Below are 24,155 nucleotides of genomic sequence, written 5' to 3'. Positions count from 1 at the left end.
TAGAATTTGAATTATACTAGACCTCAAATATTGTTATTTATTTATATTTCTTTTAATTTGGAAAAAAAAATACAAACAAAAAATGGTAAGAAAGGGCACATATGTATATTTTTAGAATATTCAATGTAAAAAATCAATTGTTTAAATAAGTAATAATAGGAAAGTTCTTACTAATAAGGAAAATATAAAGAAAATATAATAACCTAATAGAAAATTAGGAAAATATTTATTTGGTATATTGATTGAGAGTATTTTTTATATAGAAAAAATATAAAGAAATATATAATGTATGACAAATATTGAGATTTTTAATATATAAAAGAGGATTTGAGATAAGAAACATAATAATTTTAATTATTTTCTAATTTTTATGGATTAAATTTACTAAAAAAAATCCCAAAATAAGTAAATAATTGTACCAAACACAGTCGGACCGAATTTCAAAATTTAGAGTTAGATACATTTTCTATTTTTTATTTTTAAAATAAAATGGTAGTAACTTTTATATAAAAGAGTATATATGGATTTAAAATTATTTTTAAAACTTTTTAAATTTGAGATAGTAAATATTTTTTAATACCTTAAAATTTTTAAACATTTCTTAAAAGTCACGGTTTTTAATATAAAGGTTCTTACATTTTACATAGTAGTTAATTGCCATTTTCCATTTTTAAAAAATAAAAATATAAAAAATAAAAAATAAAAAGTATATACTAACCAATAATATACCCAAACCAGACTTAATAATTTAATAATCAATTTATATATTTGTACACATAAATTTTGCAAATGATTTAGCAATGTAAGCAAAACAATAGGAAAAATACCACGAAACAAAATATTTTATTAAAATTAAAATTTGTAGGGTACAATCTTTGTGGTGATATATTTTACTAAAAGATATCTTCCTCTGATTCTTTCACTTTGGTCATAATTTGGAAGATCAATCGAATACCACAAATGGCTTGCTCCAATGGCGAAGATCGAGTGTGTAGACGATAGGGATGTTTTCTTTATTTTCAAAGTCAATTGAGGGCTTAGAGTAGCTTATTTTCGAATGATTTTTCCAAATGAATTTGTTAAAAGACAAAAAATATGTATGTAGTTCTTCTACGAATTCGTAGAGTTGTAGGGAGATTTTGTGAAGCTTTTTCTTATTTTTCTTCTACAAAACTTTTTTTTTCCCCATGTAGAGTATTTTTTGTTGATTCCAAAAGTCTCTCCATTGAGGAAGTCACTCATATTTATAGGTGAAATTAGGAAATCAAATTTTGGAATTCTTAGATGTAGTCGTTTGATTTAAAGCAACTTGTCTTCTCCATTAAGAAAATTTGTCAATAAGAGAATATTTGTTTATTATTATTATTATTATTATTATTATTATTATTATTATTTTGTTCTCTTTTGATTTCAAAAAGAATATTTGAATTGAGTTTAGATTGAGTTTTTTTCAATCCAAGCTCAATTTGGATTGAATTTGAGCTAAGATTCAAATAATGTGAACCTAGCCTGATTTAATATTTTTTTTATAATATTTATAATGTTTATTATCTTATTGTATAATAATATTCGTTTTCTTTTTAGATTTTGAAGAAAAAAATCAAATTATAATTATATCATTTTTTAAGAAGATATAGAAGTTATTTATTTATTTATTTTTATTGTTATCTTAAAATTTTATATTATTTATTTTTAAAATTTTGAGATAAATATATATATATAAAGAGTTTTTTAAAAACCACTATAAATGGATTTTGAATCATGCAATTCAATCAACTTGACTAAGCAAAATTGAACCCGATCAACCTAAGTTTTACTCGACCATCCGAGTTTAGAAGTTTTAAAATATGAGGTTGGGTTAAGATTGAATTGTATACCTCGGGTTAGATGTGGTTGAGTTTGAGTTGATTGTTTCTTAATTTAAATTGGACTCAAGTTAGTTATCAACCCAACTAATCGCCCAAGTTGTAGTCTTATGTGAGACATAATACTATGAAGTGAGATAAGACATGAATGATCAACAATAATTTTTTTCTCTTGAAATAATTATTAGACTAATACTAAGATATATGCTTCTTCCAAAAATTACTTTTTTATTATGTGGAATTTTACACCCAAACACTAAAATTGTCGGATTCTTTCTAAAAGTCTTTTAGGCAGAAATGTAATAATTAAAGTGCCATTAGACAAAAAAAAAAAAAAAAAGGCCCAAAATTCTGGGTGCCAAAACAAAGTGTTGTGAGGAGAGCCACTCAATAACACTTCTCATTTTCCCTTCCATGTATTTTCATCTAATCCAAGCCCAGAGTTCCATCAACTTCTCCTTGTAAACATTGGATTAGACAATGAATACGAGTGATGGAACATAAGGGAGTGTTGGAATAAAGAACCCCATCCCTGAAATCCCAATCCATCCCAACTAGAACTCTACAGAGTCATTGTGGAAGAGGTATAAGGGTGTGTTTGGTACGTGAGAGTAGGAATGAAAATAGGATGAGAATCGAGGTGAATTAAAATATGATGTAGAAGAAAGAAATCAAAATCCTAGTGAGACTCGGATTTGATTTCATATTAATGAATTTTTTATTCTCATGCTCATTCTAAAAAATAATCCAAACATACTAATGAATGGATATAGAATTGATTTCTCATTCCCATCTTCTATTCCAGTGATCTAAATACATTAATGAATGAAATGGAATTGATTTCCCTTTCCATTCTCTATTCCGGAGTTCCAATTGCGACCAACCATTGTTGTGTGCATTGAGCAAAACAAAGGAGAGAGCAACTTAGAACTCACATGTGCCTCATCTTCCTTAATTGTATATCATACTAGTTGAGATAAGTACTAATTCATGAGTTCCATAATTCCATTCCCAAAATGGGCCAAAGCCATCCTAATAAATAGAGCATGCTAAATTCAGAAATACCATCTACTCCAAAATGATCTTACCACATTACACAAATTGTAAAATATTGTAGTCAATAGCAATTCCAAATGCTACAGAAGCAGATCTTCTGATGTGAAACAAACCAGACTGCAAATGACAGAAGGAGAAACATCTCTTTATGTCAACAAATTTTTTTGTTTTCACTGCAAACAGTACTATACAGGTATGGGGTAACTAATAGGAATCATTAACCAAAATATTTTCCAAGGAAGAAAAAATTATGTGGCAGGAGAAGAGATGAATTGCTTTGGAAGAATTTGATTTCATATATATTGCAAAAATTTTACAAGTGAAGCAACCAAAAAAGAGAAAAAGAAAAAAGAAGCTTAGGATGTAAATCAGAAAAAGAGCAGAAGATGATGGATCAAACAGGAAGACAATGGAAGGATTCAAATGGGAAGACTATCTTCTAAAATAAAATAAGAGAATTAGAACAGCTAATGTTGAAAGATAGCATGTTGCTCAAGAAGGCAAGCAGCTAAAATGGCTCCTAGGGCTTAACTAGCAAGCTTAAAAGCATCAATAAAGAGGCCATACGTGAAACCCATCTTGAAATTATTGAGAAGAGCAAGGGGAAAAGTAACCTTTGGACGGCTGTAATAAAACCGAGTCACATACTCTGTGATGAGGACACATAATACTGCAGCAATTACATCGTTCACTCCTAAAGCTCCAAAGGACAGAGAAATTGTCTGTGCCACATAAAAGCCACCTAACAAGGAGATTCCCCCAAAAAGTGCCCTTCGAGAAGGACTTTGAAAGTAGTTTCTTGAGAGCTGTGGCACAATTCGGATAATGTCAACTAGCCTTCGAGGACCTTCATTCTCTTGCACAGCTTGGACACTAAAAAACCTGGGTGAGGATCTTGAAGCCAACATGCTACATTTCCCATGTGAAACCCTGGTTCCAGTAGCTAAACCAAATTTGAGGAGACAAGTAGAGGGCAAACTCAAAGAATGTGCCATTGAAGGTTCCAATACCTTCGTCGTTGATCAGAGGGCTTTTCCTGGAAGAATCCCCTACATAAGACTACAAGAGGAGAATTTCTTAACAGGAAGAATGAAGATTTAAATGAGCAGGCAATGCACATGGCAGAAATGTGTTTAAATAAATAAAGAAACAACATCTCCAACCTGACTATTGGGAGTTGCTTGATTTTCAATACTTTGTAATAATCTTTTACTTCTTTCTCACTCTATATAATTTTGAATAATCTAGGCATGCTTGGAAAACGGAATCATGTGCAACCAACATATGCATCAATTCCTCTCTTAACATTTATATGTGAACTTTCGCTTTGGCATGTGAATTCCTCTACATTTTTGCTCAATTGGAAATGAAACACGAGTACGGTGTTATGGATACATGGAAAGCATATAATTAGTATAAATGTCCACCTGCATTGTTATAACTTTTGTAGAGCAGTGTGATCCTTCTTCTACAAAGGAAATCAGTTGATGCCAGACATTAATGCGGATGTAAATTCCATTCCATAATGAAGTTTAAACTCCGGTGGTTTAACCACCTGAGAAACAAGTTAATAAACAGTCTATCAACCTAAAGCCTTTGAGAAGCAAGAAAAGGAAAAATAAGTTCAATTTAGATGAATCGTTTTTTCTGCAAATAGTGAAGACAAGGTTGAGATCACAGTTCTAGAAGCCCAAACAAGAAATAATACAAGTTGTAAACGGTAGCAAGAGCATTAACATGGGTAGAAATCCATCAACCATAATTGGGGCATTCAAGAAAATGGAAGCTATTGCCTTAGCTGATGATATAGGACCAATTTTAACCTAAACTTCCATTTCTGTTCCTGAAAAAATGAGGGCAAGAAATGGAAAATTACTGTAAATTACACCCTCCTCAAGCTACTTCAGTGCATTCCTCTTCTCAGAAAATGGGATAGAGAGCCAGTTTAGCCCTTCAATTACAACAAATTCCAATTGATTTTTTCTGATAATGCATGTTGATCTTAGATGGGTTTTATTCATATCCCACTCACACATCACCATAAACTACAAAAGGTCAAGGCTAAATCCATCACCAGCATAAAAACTGTGGAGTTGAAGCTAAAGAATGGGGAATTTACAGTATGAATTGTGTAAATTGGGCAAATCAATCTTTAAAACAAAGCAAAAATCAACGAAACAAGCACGAAGTCAGGTGTTTTACCTAAAAACCGAAGGCATAGATATCATTTGAATTGAGAGAGAAAGCGAAGAGAATATCGAAAAAGACTGACCGGATGGGGGGAGTGGCGGCGGCAATGGCGTGGTGGCGACGGACGAAATGTGAGGGAGAGAGGATCAGGTGCGGTAGTGTTCTTTTGTCTAGAATTGTTTCCTCGTGGCAGCTCCAGATAACATAAATGAGCCCATTTAATGTCCACGTGTTTTTATTTTCTAAAAGGAATTATTTGAAGTTGCATCTTGAAACGGTAAAGTTTGGGAAACGCATCTTCAAAATATGATTTTAGTACAAATGTGAAAAAGTGGTTTTCATTGGCTAATTTTTTTTATTTTTTATTTTTTAAAAAATCTCAACTTCTATAAATCAATTTTATTTTAATTTATTTAAAATACATTTTTTTTCATAAATTAAATCATTATTTCCTGAAATACCCTTTCATTTTATAATATTAAATAAAATTACCAAAAAAAAATAATTTATCATTTTAATCAAATAAAAAGATCTTACAAATAAATATATTATAGATTTTTTATTATATAATATGAGAAGCAAATTAAAATGCTATTAAAACTAAAATACTTAAAATTAAAACAAAAAAAATTAAAAATTAAAAAAATAAATTATTGATTCTCATTGTATTTCCAATTCCTTATCAAATATTTATTTTTTATTAATGTAATTGAACAAAAGTAAAAGTTAATATTTTGTTTTTATATTTTTAGCTTTAAAGGTTTTTTAATTTTAATTATATTTTAAATTTTTAAGATTTCTTATTTTATTGATTTCAAATAAGTTATTGTGGTAAAAAAAATTGTTAATTAGTATTATTAACGACAACTAAAAAGTTAATTTATGAAATAATTATCTGATTTATAAAAAATATATGTATTTTAAAATATTTTTAAATAGATAAAGATAAATTTGATTTGTAAAAATTAAGGTTCTTTTTTTCTATATTTTTTGAAATTAGTTAGTCAAACCCAATTTTCCCTTTTCAAAATTTAGTTTTCAACTACTTTAAAGAGAAAAAAAATATTGTCTGGTTAATAAAAAACATATTTTATTTAGTTAATGGGTTGATATATGATTCAAAATTTTCATCTTTTTGAGAATGTATTTTAGGATCGGATTATTTTTAGAATAGATTTGAAGCATATTTATAAAGTATTTAAAAAATAATTTAAAATATAGATAATATTTTGAGAATTTTTCATTGTGCATAAATGCATAATACTTTTATAAAAAAAAATACCAAGATAATTATCTCAATAATCTTATTCCTAAATAAATTCGTGATATTTTTATGAAGAATATACCTAGATAATTATCTCAATATGATTTTATTCCTAAAAATATTTTTCAATAATTGTATTTTAAAAAATATTTATTGAAAAAAAAATCAAACATTCTCATATAACATCAAATGTCTAAAAAAAACTTACATTATTTTTGAAAACATTGTAACATTGCATCAAATATTTAAAAAGAAATTATATATCGTACAACAATGACGGGTAATTGCTTAATTAACTTTTGAATCAATTATTTAAAATCTTAACATAATAAACTTCATGTGATATTCACACAAAATTAATTTTTGAATTAATTTAATTTAACAACATCATCTTTGTGATAGAATATATTTAAATGTTCGAAGGTTGTTTTGATTTAAAAATGCAAAAATGCTAAAAAATAGTTTAATTTCATGATTTGAAAATTTTAAAGGCTGTATGGCCGTGTGCGTTAAAAAAAAAATATATTTTTAATTTTAAAATTTTCTAACACTAATTAGCGATATTCTCTTAAAACAATTTTTAAAAACAAAATAAAATAGAAATCAAATTTTGAAGAACAAATAAAAATTATTTTCATTAATTTTTAAAAATAAAAGGAAAACATGAGTCCGTTTAATCATATTTTTTAAACTTGTTTTTAAAAATTATTTTTAAGTTAAAAAATAAAAAACAGTTTTGTGTAAGTTTATATAAATAATATCCCGACCTAAAATGTTTATTACACAATTCATATATTTATTAAAAGTAAACTTAACCAAATATGAGTTCAATAAGTTCAATATTTTATAGTTATAATGAAGATAATCAACACAATTATTAAATAAGTTAAAATTCAAATCAAATTTATATTATACAAGTTAATCCAAAAGTAACTTCCTATTCATTAAACGTCTTATTTAATTCAAATATGATTATACTCAAACCAGAGCCTTGAAAAGTGTATTAGATTATTAACAAATCTTATCAAACTTGATGACACCTAATCACCACCAACTCATTTATGTTTTAAGTTGTAAAACACCGATGACTCAAACTCATAATCTTTTACATGCAATCGACTTCTCTTAATTGAATAGACTGTTTTAATCAAGATTACAATTGTGATTATTGTGATGATTTCTTCGTAATCAAGAATTAAGAATGTAGAGTCAACAACTACAGAGAATTTGAAAGAGAATAAAACATCAAACTATTAAGGGATTTTAGCATAGCAACTATTTCTACATAGTGATTGGTCTACTACAATTTATGGAAATCACATCACCATCTAGACTGGTAAGACTGTTAGAGACTGTTTTATTCATACCATTTATTTTTAAATCCATTTTATTCAAATAAATATTTACATAAAAGCAGGCCGGCTGAGTCTAGAGGTTGAACATGACCTTAATGGCAGTACCACCACGAGCACTGGTTTCAAAGGCTTCTTCTACCTCCCTCTGGGAGAACCCGAACCTATGTGTTATCAGGGGCTTCACGTCGATCTTCCCACTCCTCAGGAACTCGATGCATATCGGCCATGTGTTCTTGTACCGGAACACACCAACCACATCAACTTCCCTGCCATTCGTAAAATAAGATTGTAATTATTAAGTACATAAAAACACACGAGGGAAGGAAAACAAAAGTGAGGATTCATGTCATCAAATCATAAGTTTTGAAAATTCTTCCACTCTCAAACTTCAATTACGGTTCTTGAGAAACATCCCTTGTATCGGATTGTGAGTTATTTAGCTAGGTTGACAATTCTGGATTAAAATTCCTATGCTTACTCCTTGCTTGGGTCTTTTGAATCCTTCCTTGGACTACTTGACTAATGAAGATCAAGGTTGTCGAAAATGCTTAAAGACCAAAGTAAGTAGCTGAGGTGGCAAACGAACAAAAATGAATCAACGGGATTTTTCAAATTAATGGTTACCTTAGTTTTTTTGAAAAAGAAGCTTTGGGAGTCATTGGATAGCTGTTTCTAGCTAAGTTTTTTTGTGCCTTGTTTCCTAATCGATCCAACCTCAAGTTTGATCAATCCATCTTCAGTACTATGTGAAATTTTAGCAATTGGATTGAGTTCTCTCCTCACTATTTAAACCTAAATTGTCATTTTGGGTTTTGGGGAAACCAGGCAACAGCCACTTGCACTCCCATCAAGCTCATCTTTCAATCCAAATTAGATGTGTGTTTGTTTCTTAAGAAAATTCATCCAAATGGAAGAACTTTCCTTGAGAACCAAACACACCAATCATTTGCAGAAATTCTAAATTTCTTCCAAATGGTAACGCAAAATGACAATATGCATCATTTTTCCCACTAAAACCATTTGTAATCCATTTCTTCCTCTCTGCTCGAAATCACTCCTTGAATGCTTCTACATGCTCTTTTTCCATGCCATTAGCTTCTCAATTTTTCCCCAAAAAATTTCTAATTAAATCCTGAACACCAAATCAATTCCCATTCCAAAAGATTCATAAACCCTAAATTTGTGACCGTGTTTCCAACTCCAAGACTTTCACAATGAAAAATTAGATCAAGTACCTTGCAGCAGCAGGAGTAAGTGGGACAGTCATTTCATTGTGCCCCATCCCCACGAGACAAACTTTGCCACCAGTAGAAGTGGCACTTAGAGCGGTTGACATGGTTTTATCAAAGCCGGCACAATCAAAGCTCACATCCACTCTAGCTCCCATAGCTTTATGTATCTGCACCACTTCTTCAGCTACATCCTGCAGATTGAAAGGAATTTGAAGCAGATTATTTACTGATGTAATGAATAGAATTTTTTAAGACAGAAATATTAGAACCTGAATATTTGTCGAAACTTTAACAATCTCATCTGCACCAAGATCCTTTGCAACAGATAACCGGTAATCGTCCACATCCACAATGACAATTCTGGGTGCTCCAAAAGCACGAGCTGCAAGCATTGTAACAAGCCCAATTGGCCCTGCACCCATGACCAATACATTCGACTCTGGACCTATATCAGCACGGTGACAAGCATGAACACCAACACTTAACGGCTCACACATTGCCCCTTCCTCCAAGCTCACATTGTCTGGAAGTTTAAAGCACAGATCTGCAGGATGCACAACCTGCTACAGGAAAGAATGCTTCATTAAGACAGCCTCTAATTTCCCCAAACTTTTATACGGGGTTCAATCTGCCCGACCCACAATCAAAAAAATGCAAATCATTTTTAATGCTACACATTATATCCAAGAAATATGAATATGAAAGGTATGCATACATCATACTAAACCCAACAAAAAATTACCTCAACTAATTCAGGTTGGCCTAAATGAATCTTTCGGTTTACTTCATCTTATGTCATCAAACCCCAGATATCTACTTGACTGCTACTATCAAACCTTATATCAATGTCCAGTTCTTATGATAATCCCTTTTCTTATTGATATCATGAGCCATAATTTAATCTTAAATCCATATAATTCGATGCCTTTTGAGTTCTAAAATTTGATTAAAGGTCAAAGAGTTTTCCCAATAGAGTTGAAAGACCATTCAATTCACTGTCTTCAAATTAATATTTTAATGCTTTAAGAAATTTTTATCCTGCATCTGTGCCTCACAAAACAAGAATGGGATCAAGTGATTTCATCATCGTGGTTTAACGCTCTTTGAATCACGATCATAAAATTTCTAAGTCAGACAGCTATGAATTGTTGTGCAAGGGAATACTATACAAAACAAGTAGATTCATTAATTTGATTATATCTTGCAAAGCTTAAGGCTCGAGGGTTCTTAACCTGATTGGCAAGAGAACCATGAACAGGAGGTGTAGCAAAAAATTTCATCTCAGGGCACAGATTGTATCGGCCTTCTTTGCAGAGTTGGCATCGCCAGCAACTGATTCCAGGCTCCAATGCCACTCGATCCCCTGGCACCAGAGACTTCACCTGGGTACCAACTTCATCAATGATCCCAGCACATTCATGGCCGATCACCATAGGCTCTTTAACAATAAAATCTGCACATCTCAATTTCTGAAAATACCAATCACAAGACTAGAGGTCAAGAGATGGAGGAAACAAAGGGGGGACCCCTTTATTTTAAATACTCCCTTTGTTTGGTTGCTCAGAAAACAGAGGAAACTAAAGTACACCTGTAGCTATCAGTGGCATATTCCCCCACTGTCTGTGCTTCCAGACACGAAGAATTCATTTCTTTGCCCCTTTCAGAACATAAACACACTTAAGATTGACAATATTTTATTTCTTTGCCTTTTCCTTCATTGTCTCAGCAACCAAACATAGCCCAATCGAATCCTAAAAGAATATACAAAATTTTTGAATCTCAGGAGGGTTTTACCTTGAGGTAGTGAACATCACTTCCACATATACCAACAGCCTTCATCCTAACTCTAACATCATGAGGACCTTCCAAAAAAAAAAAAATCAACAAGAAAAAAGAGAGAAAAATAAAAAGTTTGAAAGAAATTGAGGAAAAGCGAAAAAGGGTCATCAAGAAACTACTTGAAAAAAATAAAATTTAATCCAAATATATAAATAAATAAAAAAAACATCAAACTCAAGAACAGCAATTTCATCATATCAAGTTATGTTAAAAAAGAGAGAGAGAGAAGGATGATTACCAAGAGGAGGGAGGATGAAAGGTTGGATCTTGAGGTTGTTAACCCCAAGAAGCCATGCTGCCATGTTCTCTTCTTCTTCACCTCTTCCATCTCCGCCCTGAGACATCCCTCCTTTTCCCATTTTTTTTCTCCCTAATCTCTTCTCAGTAACTCAGTGAGACTCCTCTTAAGCAATGGTGACGGAAGACACAGCAGCACAAAGTTTTCTAGGATCACCCTCAATCCAATCCAATTATTTTTTTATTGATTTGTTTTTCTCTATCTTCTTATCTTCTAGCGGAAACAATTTAGATAATATAGGAGTAATTAAATTAATTATATAAATATTTATTAAAATTTGTTAAAATTATTAAAAATGTTAAAATAAAATAAAAGAAATAAAATCTTAAAAATCAATCACCATAATATTCTAATTTCTAAAATAAAATAGATAAGAATGAATAAACTTACGATATCCTTGCTTGGAATTATTATCCTAAATATGTTAATATAAAATGCAGTTAATTATAATTTACAAATATGTGAAAAAAAAAAACTAAAAATTAGATTTATTGTAATTGAATTTGAGGTCTTAAAATTAAATTTAAATGAAAATATGTGAAAGAGAAGAAGAATCTGGAGTATTCATGTGAATTTAAGCCACAGGTGGCAGATAAGCACCATATGTTCTAAGAAGGCCCTTATTTTATATACCGCCTTGGAGGCTTGGACATCATCCATCAACTTTTTCGTCGCTTTCACTTTCGGTTTCAGGCAAGGATTGCGTCAATGTGGTCCCAAATTGGTTTGGGCCAATTCTGTTTGGTGGGTAGTTGGGCCTCTTTTTACTGGGCTTTTTTTTTTGTGTTGGGGAGAGTAGTTCACCTAAGAATACAGGTTTGGTTATAATTGGGCCTCATGTTAATGGGCTTTGATGTTGGGGACTGGGGACACTGTCTGATGTGGACGTCACCTAAGGCTACATGTTTGGTCCTAATTGGGCCTTTCTGACTGGGCCTCAGTGTGGGGGGAGAGTGGGCTGTTTGATGTGGAGGTCACCTAAGGTTGCAGGTTTGGTCCGGTTTGCGTTTAATCAAATCCAGTCCAGACCTAAAATTCCAACTGCCTTTTAATTCGAGAAATCCAACCCAAGTCCGACCTTATTTTTTCCAAATTTGAATTGAGTTTCGGTTAGATCAAGTTGGTCAAGTTAGATTTAAATTAAAGTGCGTTTGACAGTGATTTTAGGAAGCGTTTATAGCTTTTCTAATATTAAAAAAATTAAAATTTCCTTAGAAAAACTAGAAACACTTTTTAGAATTATTATCAAACGCACTCTTAGTCATGTTGAAAAAGTTTTATTTGGATTAAATTTAGGTTGATTGTGTCAAAGGAGTTATAACTTACATGGGTGGATTTTGAATTTGAGTAGTAAAACTAAAAAAAGAACAAATGGAATGCTTAAAGAGAGAATCATTCACCTATTTTATTAGTAGGTCTCCCTTTTATAGATGACGGGGATGAAATTTGAATAAATTATGTATACTAGGAACTATGTTGTTCATGATCATTTACAAATTATCATATTCCGGCAAATTCTTGTAACACAATTTCTTATTTCACAACACTCTCCCTTAACTAGTCATAAGAATATTTTTACCATGATAAAAGGAGTTTCAATAAGTACTAACATTAGACTTCTTCCCCACTCTCTCCTTTTGTTATCTTGTTGAAATCTTATTAAGGAAAATCTAATGAGAAAAACATGTTGAGGAAAGAAAAGAAGTATAATATTTTTTAAATAATTTGATCATTAAAACCGTCTTGTTAAAAACCTTATTAATAAAACTCACAAAACCTAGAAGAAGGAAAAAAAATACAACAATCTCTCAATATCAGTATTTTCTCCCTCATATCGATCTGTTTATAATTTCTTCAATACTTCAATTTGTGGATCTCAAAATCCTTGCATTTTCGATAATGGATCTTAACTCTTTCAATATAATAGATGATAATGCTTTTGTGGACGAATCTTTTAAATTATAACAATCGGATCTACCGATCATTTTCACTTTTCTCTTGGAAGACATGAATATAAAAGATTTTGGAGGGAATACAATTAGTTTTGTAGCTTTTTATAAATCCTCTATTAATTTGTGCAATATAAGTAATATTATCTTTATGTAAGTTGGTTATATTATATTTGATAGAGGATATTATATATGATTTATGATTAGATTATTGACATTAGTAATACACATTGACGACTTGTTTTAGGAATTGAATACATTTGAATGAATTAAAAAGGTGATTATCATTGTTTATTTAACCGATCTTCATGATATCATTGTACTACCATAAATAGCATTTAAGTTACCACATATATAGATATATCCATGTTGTGGGGGGCCAATGAGTAAATATTTAGTATAAGGAGATGATAGGAAATAGCCATATGGATTTGCCATGCTCTTGACAATTAAGAAAGCTACATATATGAATATATAACTTATAGGAAAGGGAGTCTATCATGCATTGATCTTATTAAGAAAGTGATGTTAAAAAAAAAAGTACTAGACAAACATCAAGTCATTAATTTATGTCAAGTTGACAAAAAGGAAAACAAACATGACCTTCGGTCTATTATGAATGTAGTGGATGATATTTATGGAAGGAAATCACCGACGGACTACTAACATTGGTTGAGACACTTTTAACTTGGAGAGAAAATAATAGTATATTCAACTTTGTATTTCTTCAAAGTCAATGCAATAGAAAAACATTTAGTCATTAATCAATGAAAAGTTGACAAAAAGGAAAGCAAACATGACATTGAGTCCATTATTAATCTAGTGGATAATATTTATGTAGGGAAATCACCGATGGACCACTAACATTGGTCGGACTCTTTTAGCTTAAAGAGAAAATAATAGCATCCTCTACTATGTATTTCTTCAAGAGTTTGAAGTAACGTATTTCTCCTAACACTTGATTTTTGTAAGTATAATGTAATTTATAGATAAAATACTACAAAAATATTTCATAATCTAACTAATTGTAATGAAGAATTTATAATTTTTACTCAATTTTGATTATGATCTAAATATGTTCATTAATCAAAATTTTAAGAAAATTTATCATGATATAAAACAAACATCTTGTAACTTTTTCATAATATATATATATATATATATATATATATATATATATTAGTATTTACAATATATTTACATACAATATTGTAAATATATATAAACAAATCATTTTTTTTTCACTTACATCAAGAGGTTTGATGTAATTACACCTAGTCACTAATCATTTCAAATTTCATCGATCCGAGATATGTATATGTTTATAATTTTATTTTATTTTATTTTATAGAGAATTATTAAATATACATTCATAATTTTTTTTACAATACACTGCATATCTATAAGAGTGCTAATTAACAAAATTTGAAACTAATGATAGCTTAATAAAATTCCATTAAAGATAACATATGTACGTTTTAAGATATTATATCCCATTAAATAAAATATGAGTATACTAGATATTATCTTTAATGGGATGTGGTATCTTTGAGCATTATATCTAATAAAATACGCTATATCACACTTATATTTAGTTTTTAAAATAAATAAAAAATTAAATTAAAAATGTTATTTTACGATATTTGATATTTGTTTAAAATAAAAATTTTATTGCATTCAAATACCTGCTTAAAAAAATAACATTTCTCTTACGTTTACTGATATTTAGAAATTGTCTAATAATTTAAAGTTTAGTAAATATTTGTTCATTAATAATACTCATGATTAAAATATTTAAAATTTTAAAAATAAAAAATTTTGTATTATATTATATATAATGATAAAAAAAAATATGTTCGTAAATATCTCAGTTGACTTTGTTGGATATTTTGATAATTATGGCCTACATCTTGGCATATTCCCTATGAATCACTATAAAGAAACAAAGGGCCTATGTATTCAAATATGAAATTGGAAAAAAGAAAAAGTTGGAATCCCATTAACCTCCAAGTTTCTATATGGACCATCATTTATGATTTTATTCTTGCCATTGTGGAAAATCACAAGTGAGTCAGATTCCATTTGAAAAACTTTATCATCCTTCACAACACCACTACACAAACTTTTTTTTTCTTAAATGAAGATCAATTTTCAATGAAACAATCATGTATGGAATAAAGGAAGAACCGATAGTGTGTAAGATAAAAATTAATATTAGTTATAAAGTAATAAGAAAATTGAATTTTCTTAGATATGATTTTTTATGAAAAAAAAAAAAAAACCAAATATCATTCAAATTAATTAAAATTTTATATATTTTTAAATTATTTAATTTTTTTTAAAATTTAAAGTATCATATAAAAATAATTTATTAATTTTAAGTCTAATTATATTTTTTCTGTATTTTTCTTCAAATTTTTTTAAGAAGCAAATTTTATGAGATAAAATTTATTTTTAGATTTTCTTTTTCTTATCATTTTCAAAATTTCATTTAAGACCTATAATAAATAGAAAATAATTAATAAATTCAATAAAAATTTTGGTTTAATAATACATCAAATGGAATTGTGGGGCCAACCACGTGTGCATTCAAAAAAGTTGAAGGGTGAGGGGTGGGCCCCGCAACTTATGGTTGCCGTGCACAGAAAATTACATGTGCAGCCTCACAGTGGAGTCTCTATTATTATAAAAGTGGTGCCACGCTTTATATTCTCATGACAAAAATTGCGTCACTTTCCACACAAATTTTGTGACAGCAAGGACAAGCAGTTAACTTTCAGAATTGGGACAAAAAACACCCATCACAGCCAAGTCATCAAAATTGAATTAAAATGGGTAACGTAATTGAAAGCGTTACGTCTTAAATACCAAACTAAAGAAGATTACTAAAAATTAGATACGCATTCAAATTATTTTAAATTAGAAAAATATAATCTAGAAAACAAATGTCCATATTATCTACATCAGGTAGGTTGATGTAGGATTGGGTCAACTTATGTTAATTATTTCTATAACATCACCACATCAAATTTACTTTGGCTACCAACAAAGGATAAGAATACAAAATTTCTTCACTTTCTTCTTATTATTTAGGGTTATTTGATTAAAGGGGTTTTCAAAACCTTAAATTTGAAATTTAACCCTTCAATTTTTTTTTTTGCCCCATTTGACTTTTTTTTTTATAAAAATAATAATTTTTTATAAAACTTATATGTAAATATTTGAAATGACAAAATGCATTTATGTCTAAAATGTATTATTATTATTTTTTAAAAAAGAATGGAGATGATTAAATTTACAAATTTGGAAATTATTTCATCAATTTTAATTAATTAATTCTTTTATTTAGGCATGAAAGAAAATATTTTTTGAATTAATTGGTTAAAATGATAAAATAATTCATATACTTGTAAATTTAATCTTGTTTATGTTTTTTTTTATTTATATAAACACCCTTAATTAATTCAAATATTATATGTAAGTTTTAAAAGAAATAATTATTTTTATAAGAAAAGAATAAAGATATTTTTATCCAAATATGATTAAAAAAAATCGTCAAAACCCAAACACAACCTCTCAATTATTTGTTTTCTTTCATTTTCCTTCATTCATTTCCTCCTTTTCCCTTCATTTTCATCCTCAATTTTTTTAAATTAGAGAAAAAGGTTGATGCAATCAATGTCGTGGGGTTGGCGATTATTATTGGCTATATGGTTGTCACACAATGGGAAAGAAAAAGAAAACAAGAAGGAAAATTATTTTTTTAAAAATAAAAAATAAAAAATTGTGGGAGGCAGGTAGGGCAAGTGGAGGAGAAGGGGTCAATGGATAATTGATGGAGATGTTTTTTTGATTGAATATAAAGTTTTTCTGTGAATATTTTTATGATTTTTTTTTTATTTTATAAGATTGCTAGTCTTATAAGCCTTGAAATAATGATATGTTACTATTTTCGTGCTTGTAGTAACTTTTATATGTTTTTATGCATATGATTTTACTAAGGCTATGTTTGATTCTTAGAAAATTTGAAGGAAAATGTAAAGAAAATAAAGTATAAAGAAAAAGTAGAATAAAAGAAAAAATGAATGAAAATAAAAAATAGATTAAAAGTTGATAAATTAATTTATTTTTATTTTAAATTTATTTTATTTATATTAACTCATTAATATAAATATTAAATAATTTAAAAGTACAAAAGTCTTTAATTAATTTTAATTATATTTAATTTTTTTATATGTTTTTTAATAGGACAACCAAACATTAAAAAAAAGACATTTTTCTTTATATTTTTTTTCTTTTCTTAACATTTTCCCGGGAACAAACATAACGTAAAGGTTTTTCTCAGGAGATTCAATTTGAAAGTGCTTCTATTTCACCTAATGACATAAACTTTTAATCCTCTCAAATAAAAATTACTTTTTGAGTACTAAAAGAAAAAGCATCCAAAGAGGACGACCCATTTAAAACACCCCAACATGTATCATGTGCCATGGACCATTGGCCAACATGTGTTATTAAAGACGTGCTCTATATGATTGTACGAAACTGACAATTTAAAAGGAATATTGGGACCCCCATATATGCGCCTCGTTAAAAACGATTATCCAAATTTAATTTGAAATAAATTTCTTAAATGCTTCATATTTATCTAAATTTAATTTGAAGTAAATTTCAAATATGGGAAAAAGTCACACGTGGAAATAGGAGAAAATGACGAGGAAACAGCTTTTAGCTCAACTCCGAAGGGAAAGAAAATCTGACATTTTGCTACAGGGAGATAAAATTTGAAGAAAAAGCATTCATAGAAGGAAAAGTTAAATTGATAACAACTGATGGGACAAAGGGAAATCAGAATAATTGACAAGCTGTGGGCTGTGATTGGACGTGTACCAAAAAGGATTGATTCCAATGGGTGGATAAAGCCTGTGAGAAGCTCAGAGTGAGGGTCCAGAGGTCTGTGTGTGTGAATTATGAAAGCAGGGGAGAGAGGGAGAGAGATGGGGTAAGGAGGCAATTCTGAGGATGCTGTTTCAGTCAAGGAGCATGGAGCATGGAGAAGAGACCATGGGAGCTTGGCTTCTTGGCATCAAGACCCTCAAGATTCAACCCTACATTCTCCCTTCTCTGGGTATCATTCCTTTTCCTCCCTCTATGTTTTCTTTTTCTCAATTATCATTTCATAGTTTCCCTTTAATTTTGTGTTGTTTTAGGCCCTTATGTTGTTAAAGTTAGAATCAAAGCTGTAGGGATATGTGGAAGTGATGTTCATCACTTCAAGGTGGAGTCATCTCTGCAACTCTCTCACTTGCCTCAACTACATATGTGAATATATAACCAATAGAAAAGTGGGGAGTCTATCATGTATTGATCTTCTTAAGAAAGTGATGTTAAAAAAATAAAAAAAAATAAAAAAAAAAGTAACAAAGGAACTATCAAAAGTTAATCAATGACAAGTTGATAAAAGGGAAGTCCACTACTAATCTAGTGGATAATATTTATGTAGGAAAATCACAGACAGACCACTAACATTGGTCGAGACTCTTTTAGCTAAATAATAATATACTTTATATTTCTTTTGAAATTATATATTTCTTCAAATATTTGATTTTTGTAAGCGTGAAGTAATCTATAGATGAAATACTACAAAAGTATTCTATAATCTAACTAATTATCATGAAGAATTAATAATGACAAATAAATAAATTTACGATACATGTCTCATATATATTTCATATCCCAATTAACATATTTTAAAGAAGAGTAGAGAATATATCTCACTATTAGATTTAATAAAATAATTTATCATATTTCACTATCAAGTATCAAATATGTTATCATCTTTATTGTCATATCATATAACTTCATTTGATTGGTGGGATAGAATAAGATATGTATCTTCGAAGATATCATGATAAAAAAATGAGATTATGTTTAATTCTCGGAAAAAAACTTAAAAAAATACTAAGCAAAATAAATTTGTTATATTTGATTTTTTATGAAAAAAATTATATATTTTTAAAGAGGAAAAAATTTAAATAATATCTAAAAATAATTTATTAATTTTAAATTTAATTTTTGTTTTTTCATATTTTCTTTTCTCTTATTTTAATAGCTTTTCTTTCCATTTCTTATCATTTTCCAAAATTCCACTTGAGACATATAATAAATAGAAAATAATTTATAAATGCAATAAAAAATTTAATATAATAATACATTAAATGGAATTGTGGGGCCACCCACGTGTGGATTCAAAAAAGTTGGCAGAGTGAGGGGTGGGCTCCACTAATTGGGGTTGGCGTACACAACATATTATATGTGCAGCCTTACAGTGGAGTCTCTGACTCTATTATTATAGAAGTGGTAGCACGCTTCGTATTCTCATGGCAAAAATTGCATCACTTTTCACACAAATTTTGTGACATCAAGGACAAACAAATTACAATTAACTTTCAGGATTGGGACAAAAATACACCCATCAAAGCCAAGTCATCAAAATTAAATTAAAATGGGTTACGCAATTGAAAGCGTTAGATCTTGAATACCAAACCAAGAAGATTACAAAATTATTAAATTTGATTTAAAATTAAATACACATTCAAATTATTCTAAATTTAAAAATAATTATCCAAATTTAGAAAAGAATTGTTCGTATCTAGGGTAGGTTGATGGGGATTGAGTCGGCTTATATTACTTATTCCCACAACATCACCTTATCAAATTTACTTTGGCTATCATTAAAGGACAAGAATGAAGATTCTCTTCACTTCCCTGGTTTTATTTATGCATGATAAAACATTTTTTTTTTAATTAATTAGTTGAAAGTGATAAAGAATTTAATATCTTTTATGTTTTTATCTGATAAATAATCTATTTTTTACATAATACCTTTAATTATTTCGAGTACTTATATATAGATTTTAAATTAAAGAAAAATAGTGATGCAATCACTGTTGTTGGGTCGGCGGGTCAGCAATTATTATTGGCAATGACTATCACACAACAAAAAAAGTAAAAATAAAAAATAAAAAATAAAAAATGAAAAATTAAAATTTAAGAGAAAAGAAGAAGAAGAAGAGGGAGGCAGGTAGGGCAAGTGGGGGAGGAGGGGATATATATCCAACATGTATTATATCCCAAGGGAGCATTGTCCAACATGTATTATTAAATACGTGCTCTATAAAATTGTAGGAAACTGACATATAAAGAAAGAATATTTGGAGCCCCATCCAATGTTTACCCTAATTTCCTTGAATACTTCATCCTTATCTAAAATTTGAAGTAGATTTCAAGTATGGGATAGTCGTGGAGGTGGAATAAAGGATTACGTTATCTAGAAATTGAGAGAAAATGTATGACAAAAAATTCACACGTGGAAATAGGAGAAAATGACGAAGAAACAGCTTTCAGCTTGCCTACAAAGGGAAAGAAAATCTGACATTTTGTTACAGGAGATAAATTTGAAGAAAAAGCATTCATAAAAGGAAAAGTTAAATTGACAACAACTAATGGGACAAAGGGAAATCAGAATAATTGACAAACTGTGGCTGTGATTGGACGTATACCAAAAAGGATCGATTCCATCGGGTTGATAAAGCCTGTGAGAAGCTGAGACCGAGGGACAAGAGGTCTGTGTGTGTGAATTGTGAAAGCAAGGGAGAGAGAGAGAGAGAGAGAGATGGGGAAAGGAGGCAACTCTGAGGATGCTGTTTCAGGCAAGGAGCATGGAGAAGAGAACATGGCAGCTTGGCTTCTTGGCATCAAGACCCTCAAGATTCAACCCTACACTCTCCCTTCTCTGGGTATTATTCCTTTTCCTCCCTTTATGTTTTCTTTCTTTCAAGTATCATTTCATAATTTCCCTTTAACTTTGTGTTGTTTTAGGCCCCCATGATGTTAAAGTTAGGATCAAAGCTGTAGGGATATGTGGAAGTGATGTTCATCACTTCAAGGTGGAGTCATCTCGGCAACTCTCACTTGCTTTCTACTATATACATTCCTGATTCAAGAATAATTGAGGGTTTTTTCTTTTTTTCTTTTTCTAAATCTTATCAGACAATGAGGTGCGCAAATTTTATTGTGAAGAAGCCAATGGTGATAGGACATGAGTGTGCTGGTATCATAGAAGAAGTTGGGAGTGAAGTGAAGAATCTTGTAGTAGGTGACCGGGTTGCTCTGGAGCCCGGTATTAGCTGTAACCGATGCAGTCTTTGCAGGAATGGTCAATACAATCTATGCAGAGAAATGAAGTTTTTTGGATCTCCTCCAACCAATGGTTCTCTAGCTAACCAGGTAATTGCTCTGTTGAAAACAGAGCTTTTAGTTCTTATGCTTTGTTGGGTCTTATTTGATGTGGGTTTTCCTTGAACTTGGAGTGACCATTTGGGGATGATGCCTGGCCTTGACAATATGCTCTTTCTTGTACTAGGTGGTCCATCCTTCAAATCTTTGTTTCAAACTACCTGACAATGTGAGCTTGGAGGAAGGAGCAATGTGTGAGCCGCTCAGTGTCGGCATCCATGCTTGTCGCCGTGCTAATGTTGGCCCTGAGACCAACGTACTGATCATGGGATCAGGCCCCATCGGCCTTGTCACAATGCTGGCTGCTCGTGCTTTTGGAGCGCCGAGGATTGTCCTTGTAGACGTAGATGATCAGCGACTAGCTATTGCAAAAGATCTTGGCGCAGACGATATTATCCGGGTTTCAACGAATATTCAGGTTTGGTTTAACTATTTACAAGTATATTTCCTTCATTCCAGGCCTAAGCATCAGGGGTGTTGAACCAGCAGTTACCACATATATCTAGTGCCTTAAAAATCTATCATTTGGTAAGGGATTCCATTTCTTTCCATTTAACAATACTATTGGTTTTGACCTCTGAAGGATCTAGATGAAGAAGTGGCAAAAATACAAAGCACAATGGTTACTGGAGTTGATGTGAGCTTAGACTGTGTTGGCTTCAACAAAACCATGTCAACAGCTTTGAACGCGACTCGAGCAGGCGGCAAAGTTTGCCTTGTGGGTTTGGCCCAGAGTGAGATGACTGTTCCTCTCACTCCAGCTGCTGCCAGGTATTTGATCTATGATTTTTCTGTTTGTCAACTACATCCATGAAGTTGCAGAATCGTCGGTTTTCTTTTCCTTCTCTGTTCCATTAATAAACTAACCATCCTTCTAGGTGTTAAATTTGGGAAGAACACCCCCCACCCCACCCACTGCTCTGTTTTTGCTAAAACAGAGTTACATTGACCTCCATCTTCTTTCTATTCTATGCTTCTACTTTTGTTTAGGGCTTGATTTTGTATGCTCACTGATTGAGGTTTTTCTTTTGGGGCAACAGGGAGGTCGATATCGTTGGCATATTCCGCTATAGGAACACATGGCCGCTCTGCCTTGAGTTTTTGAGGAGTGGCAAGATTGATGTGAAACCCCTGATAACCCACAGGTTTACTTTCTCACAGAAGGATGTGGAAGAAGCCTTTGAAACCAGTGCTCGTGGGGGTAATGCCATCAAGGTCATGTTTAATCTCTGAATGGAGATTATGTTATGCTTCTAGTTGTTAGGAGTGACTTCCGGCTTGCTGCTTTTGATTTCATCCATCCATCGTTTGTGGAGACTAAAATCCTTTGTTTTTTTTTTTTTTTTTCAATCTCTAAACTCAGTTTCTATATATACATATATATTTGAGTAAAAATGCATATGTAAATTGAATTATTCACTTAATCTTACTTTAGTAAATGTGAGGGTTTGAGATAAATATAAACAGGACAGATTTGAGAAGTTTTAAAAAACCCGGAGTTGTAGGGGTGGGGATGAGTTCAAATATGACTTTGTTCCACTTGCGATTAAACATAATTTTAAATAAAAAAATTATTTTTGATATTTTTTCATTTTTCAAAATTTTAAACATAAATAAAATATTAATTTTCATAAAAATAAATTATAAATATTTATAATATTTTTATTTATAAATTATATTTGTTTTTAATAAAATTTAAAATTTTAAAAATAAAAAAATGGAAAAAGTTGAAATATGTTGAAAAATTTACAACTATGGGAATTTCCTATAATTCACCTTGCCCATTGTTTAAGTCAAATTGAACGAAAAGTCTTATTCACGTCGAATTATATACCAATAGTGGCATAATGTCGAATAACATACTAATAGGGACATAATGTCGAATAACATACTAATAGGGACATAATGTTGAATCATATACTAATAGTGACATAATATCGAATCATATACCAATAGTGATATAATGTTGAATCATATACCAGTGACATAATGTTGAATCATATACCAATAACGACATAATGTTAACTCTTTTGAAGCTTTTAATCATGTTTTCATTTATTGATATGATATTAACAACATTTGTTATCCATGTTCTATGATTGATAAGATAATGATTTCATCAAATTAACAATTCATAAAAAAAGTCATAAAAATCTCACTTTTTTAAGTGTTCAAGATATTTGATTTTAAAGGGAAAGTTAGAACCAATTAAAAAAAAAATCAATTATCGTTGGGGAACCAATTTAATATGTTGTGTGACAACAAAAACTTAGAAATAGCCATATGTCTTTACCCTATTCTAGCTATGCAATCAAGAAAGTCACATATGTTAATATATAACCTACAACAAATTATAGAGCCCATCATGCATTGATCTTATTAAGAAATTGATGTCAAAAACGAAAATATGCAAGAGAAAAACATCACGTCGTTAATCAATGACAAGTTGATAATAAATATTTCTCTCTTGATGACAAGTTGGCAAAAGGCATTGATCTTGTCCCTATGTACAAATACTTCTCTCCTAACGACCTTAAGTCTATTTGGATTGTTTATTTCCATTTAATATTAATCATCCAATTAAAACATTAGATTTTTTCACACTTCAAGTACATTTTAGATTTATTTGTTGTAATATTAATTAATTGTCTTTAACTCGTATCGCTTGTAAAATATTCAAAATTTCATGTTGTTTTTCTAAAATCTAAGAAATTTCATATCATTTTTCTAGAATCAGCTTTTCTTTCCCTAAAGGTGGGAAAATTGTTTTATAAAAAATGATTCTAAATCTAATAGAATGAAAAGTCTT

General features: G+C 30.2%; 3 protein-coding genes across 9 annotated transcripts; 1 reads left to right on the top strand and 2 right to left on the bottom strand.

The window, feature by feature from the left end:
• Window positions 1–2,919: 2,919 nt before the first annotated feature.
• On the bottom strand, window positions 2,920–5,299 carry LOC117933048 (ycf20-like protein). 7 transcript variants are annotated; one of them, XM_034854404.1, is made up of 3 exons: window positions 5,194–5,287; window positions 4,349–4,476; window positions 2,920–3,980 (listed from the first exon to the last, which is right to left on the bottom strand). In XM_034854404.1, the coding sequence occupies exon 3, from the start codon at window positions 3,914–3,916 to the stop codon at window positions 3,449–3,451; it is 468 nt and encodes a 155-aa protein (XP_034710295.1). In that variant the 5' UTR covers window positions 3,917–3,980; window positions 4,349–4,476; window positions 5,194–5,287; the 3' UTR covers window positions 2,920–3,448. The 7 variants fall into 7 exon arrangements, with proteins under 7 accessions (XP_034710295.1, XP_034710293.1, XP_034710297.1 ...); XM_034854402.1 differs by lacking the exon at window positions 4,349–4,476 and having other exon boundaries at window positions 5,194–5,299; XM_034854406.1 differs by lacking the exon at window positions 4,349–4,476 and having other exon boundaries at window positions 2,920–3,957; window positions 5,124–5,287.
• Window positions 5,300–7,601: 2,302 nt separating this feature from the next.
• LOC117934002 (sorbitol dehydrogenase) lies at window positions 7,602–11,275 on the bottom strand. The gene is made up of 6 exons (XM_034855589.1): window positions 11,040–11,275; window positions 10,757–10,824; window positions 10,195–10,431; window positions 9,232–9,522; window positions 8,966–9,153; window positions 7,602–7,996 (listed from the first exon to the last, which is right to left on the bottom strand). The coding sequence occupies exons 1-6, from the start codon at window positions 11,158–11,160 to the stop codon at window positions 7,804–7,806; spliced, it is 1,098 nt and encodes a 365-aa protein (XP_034711480.1). The 5' UTR covers window positions 11,161–11,275; the 3' UTR covers window positions 7,602–7,803.
• A 9,349-nt stretch (window positions 11,276–20,624) lies between these two features.
• LOC117933501 (L-idonate 5-dehydrogenase-like) lies at window positions 20,625–22,721 on the top strand. Its single transcript, XM_034854881.1, has 6 exons — window positions 20,625–20,847; window positions 20,930–20,997; window positions 21,101–21,337; window positions 21,474–21,764; window positions 21,930–22,117; window positions 22,387–22,721. Exons 1-6 carry the CDS (start codon window positions 20,724–20,726, stop codon window positions 22,577–22,579), a joined length of 1,101 nt encoding a protein of 366 aa, XP_034710772.1. The 5' UTR covers window positions 20,625–20,723; the 3' UTR covers window positions 22,580–22,721.
• Window positions 22,722–24,155: the final 1,434 nt, after the last annotated feature.

Source organism: Vitis riparia, chromosome 16 (assembly GCF_004353265.1).
Source record: "Vitis riparia cultivar Riparia Gloire de Montpellier isolate 1030 chromosome 16, EGFV_Vit.rip_1.0, whole genome shotgun sequence".
NCBI lineage: Eukaryota > Viridiplantae > Streptophyta > Magnoliopsida > Vitales > Vitaceae > Vitis > Vitis riparia.
The sequence above is the reverse complement of the archived record's forward strand: the minus strand, read 5'-3'. Positions and strand labels throughout refer to the sequence as shown.

What these genes read in the sequence shown, in the direction of transcription:
- LOC117933048 (XM_034854402.1), bottom strand. Translation starts at nt 3,916, where the DNA reads ATGGCACATTCTTTGAGTTTGCCCTCTACTTGTCTCCTCAAATTTGGT.
- LOC117934002 (XM_034855589.1), bottom strand. Translation starts at nt 11,160, where the DNA reads ATGGGAAAAGGAGGGATGTCTCAGGGCGGAGATGGAAGAGGTGAAGAA. An exon ending in TTTCATCCTCCCTCCTCTTG is followed by an intron (nt 10,825 to 11,039) that starts GTAATCATCCTT and finishes TTTTTTTGGAAG; the next exon opens with GTCCTCATGATGTTAGAGTT. An exon ending in CTTACTCCTGCTGCTGCAAG is followed by an intron (nt 7,997 to 8,965) that starts GTACTTGATCTA and finishes TACGAATGGCAG; the next exon opens with GGAAGTTGATGTGGTTGGTG.
- LOC117933501 (XM_034854881.1), top strand. Translation starts at nt 20,724, where the DNA reads ATGGGGAAAGGAGGCAACTCTGAGGATGCTGTTTCAGGCAAGGAGCAT. An exon ending in CTACACTCTCCCTTCTCTGG is followed by an intron (nt 20,848 to 20,929) that starts GTATTATTCCTT and finishes GTGTTGTTTTAG; the next exon opens with GCCCCCATGATGTTAAAGTT. An exon ending in GGGTTTCAACGAATATTCAG is followed by an intron (nt 21,765 to 21,929) that starts GTTTGGTTTAAC and finishes TGACCTCTGAAG; the next exon opens with GATCTAGATGAAGAAGTGGC.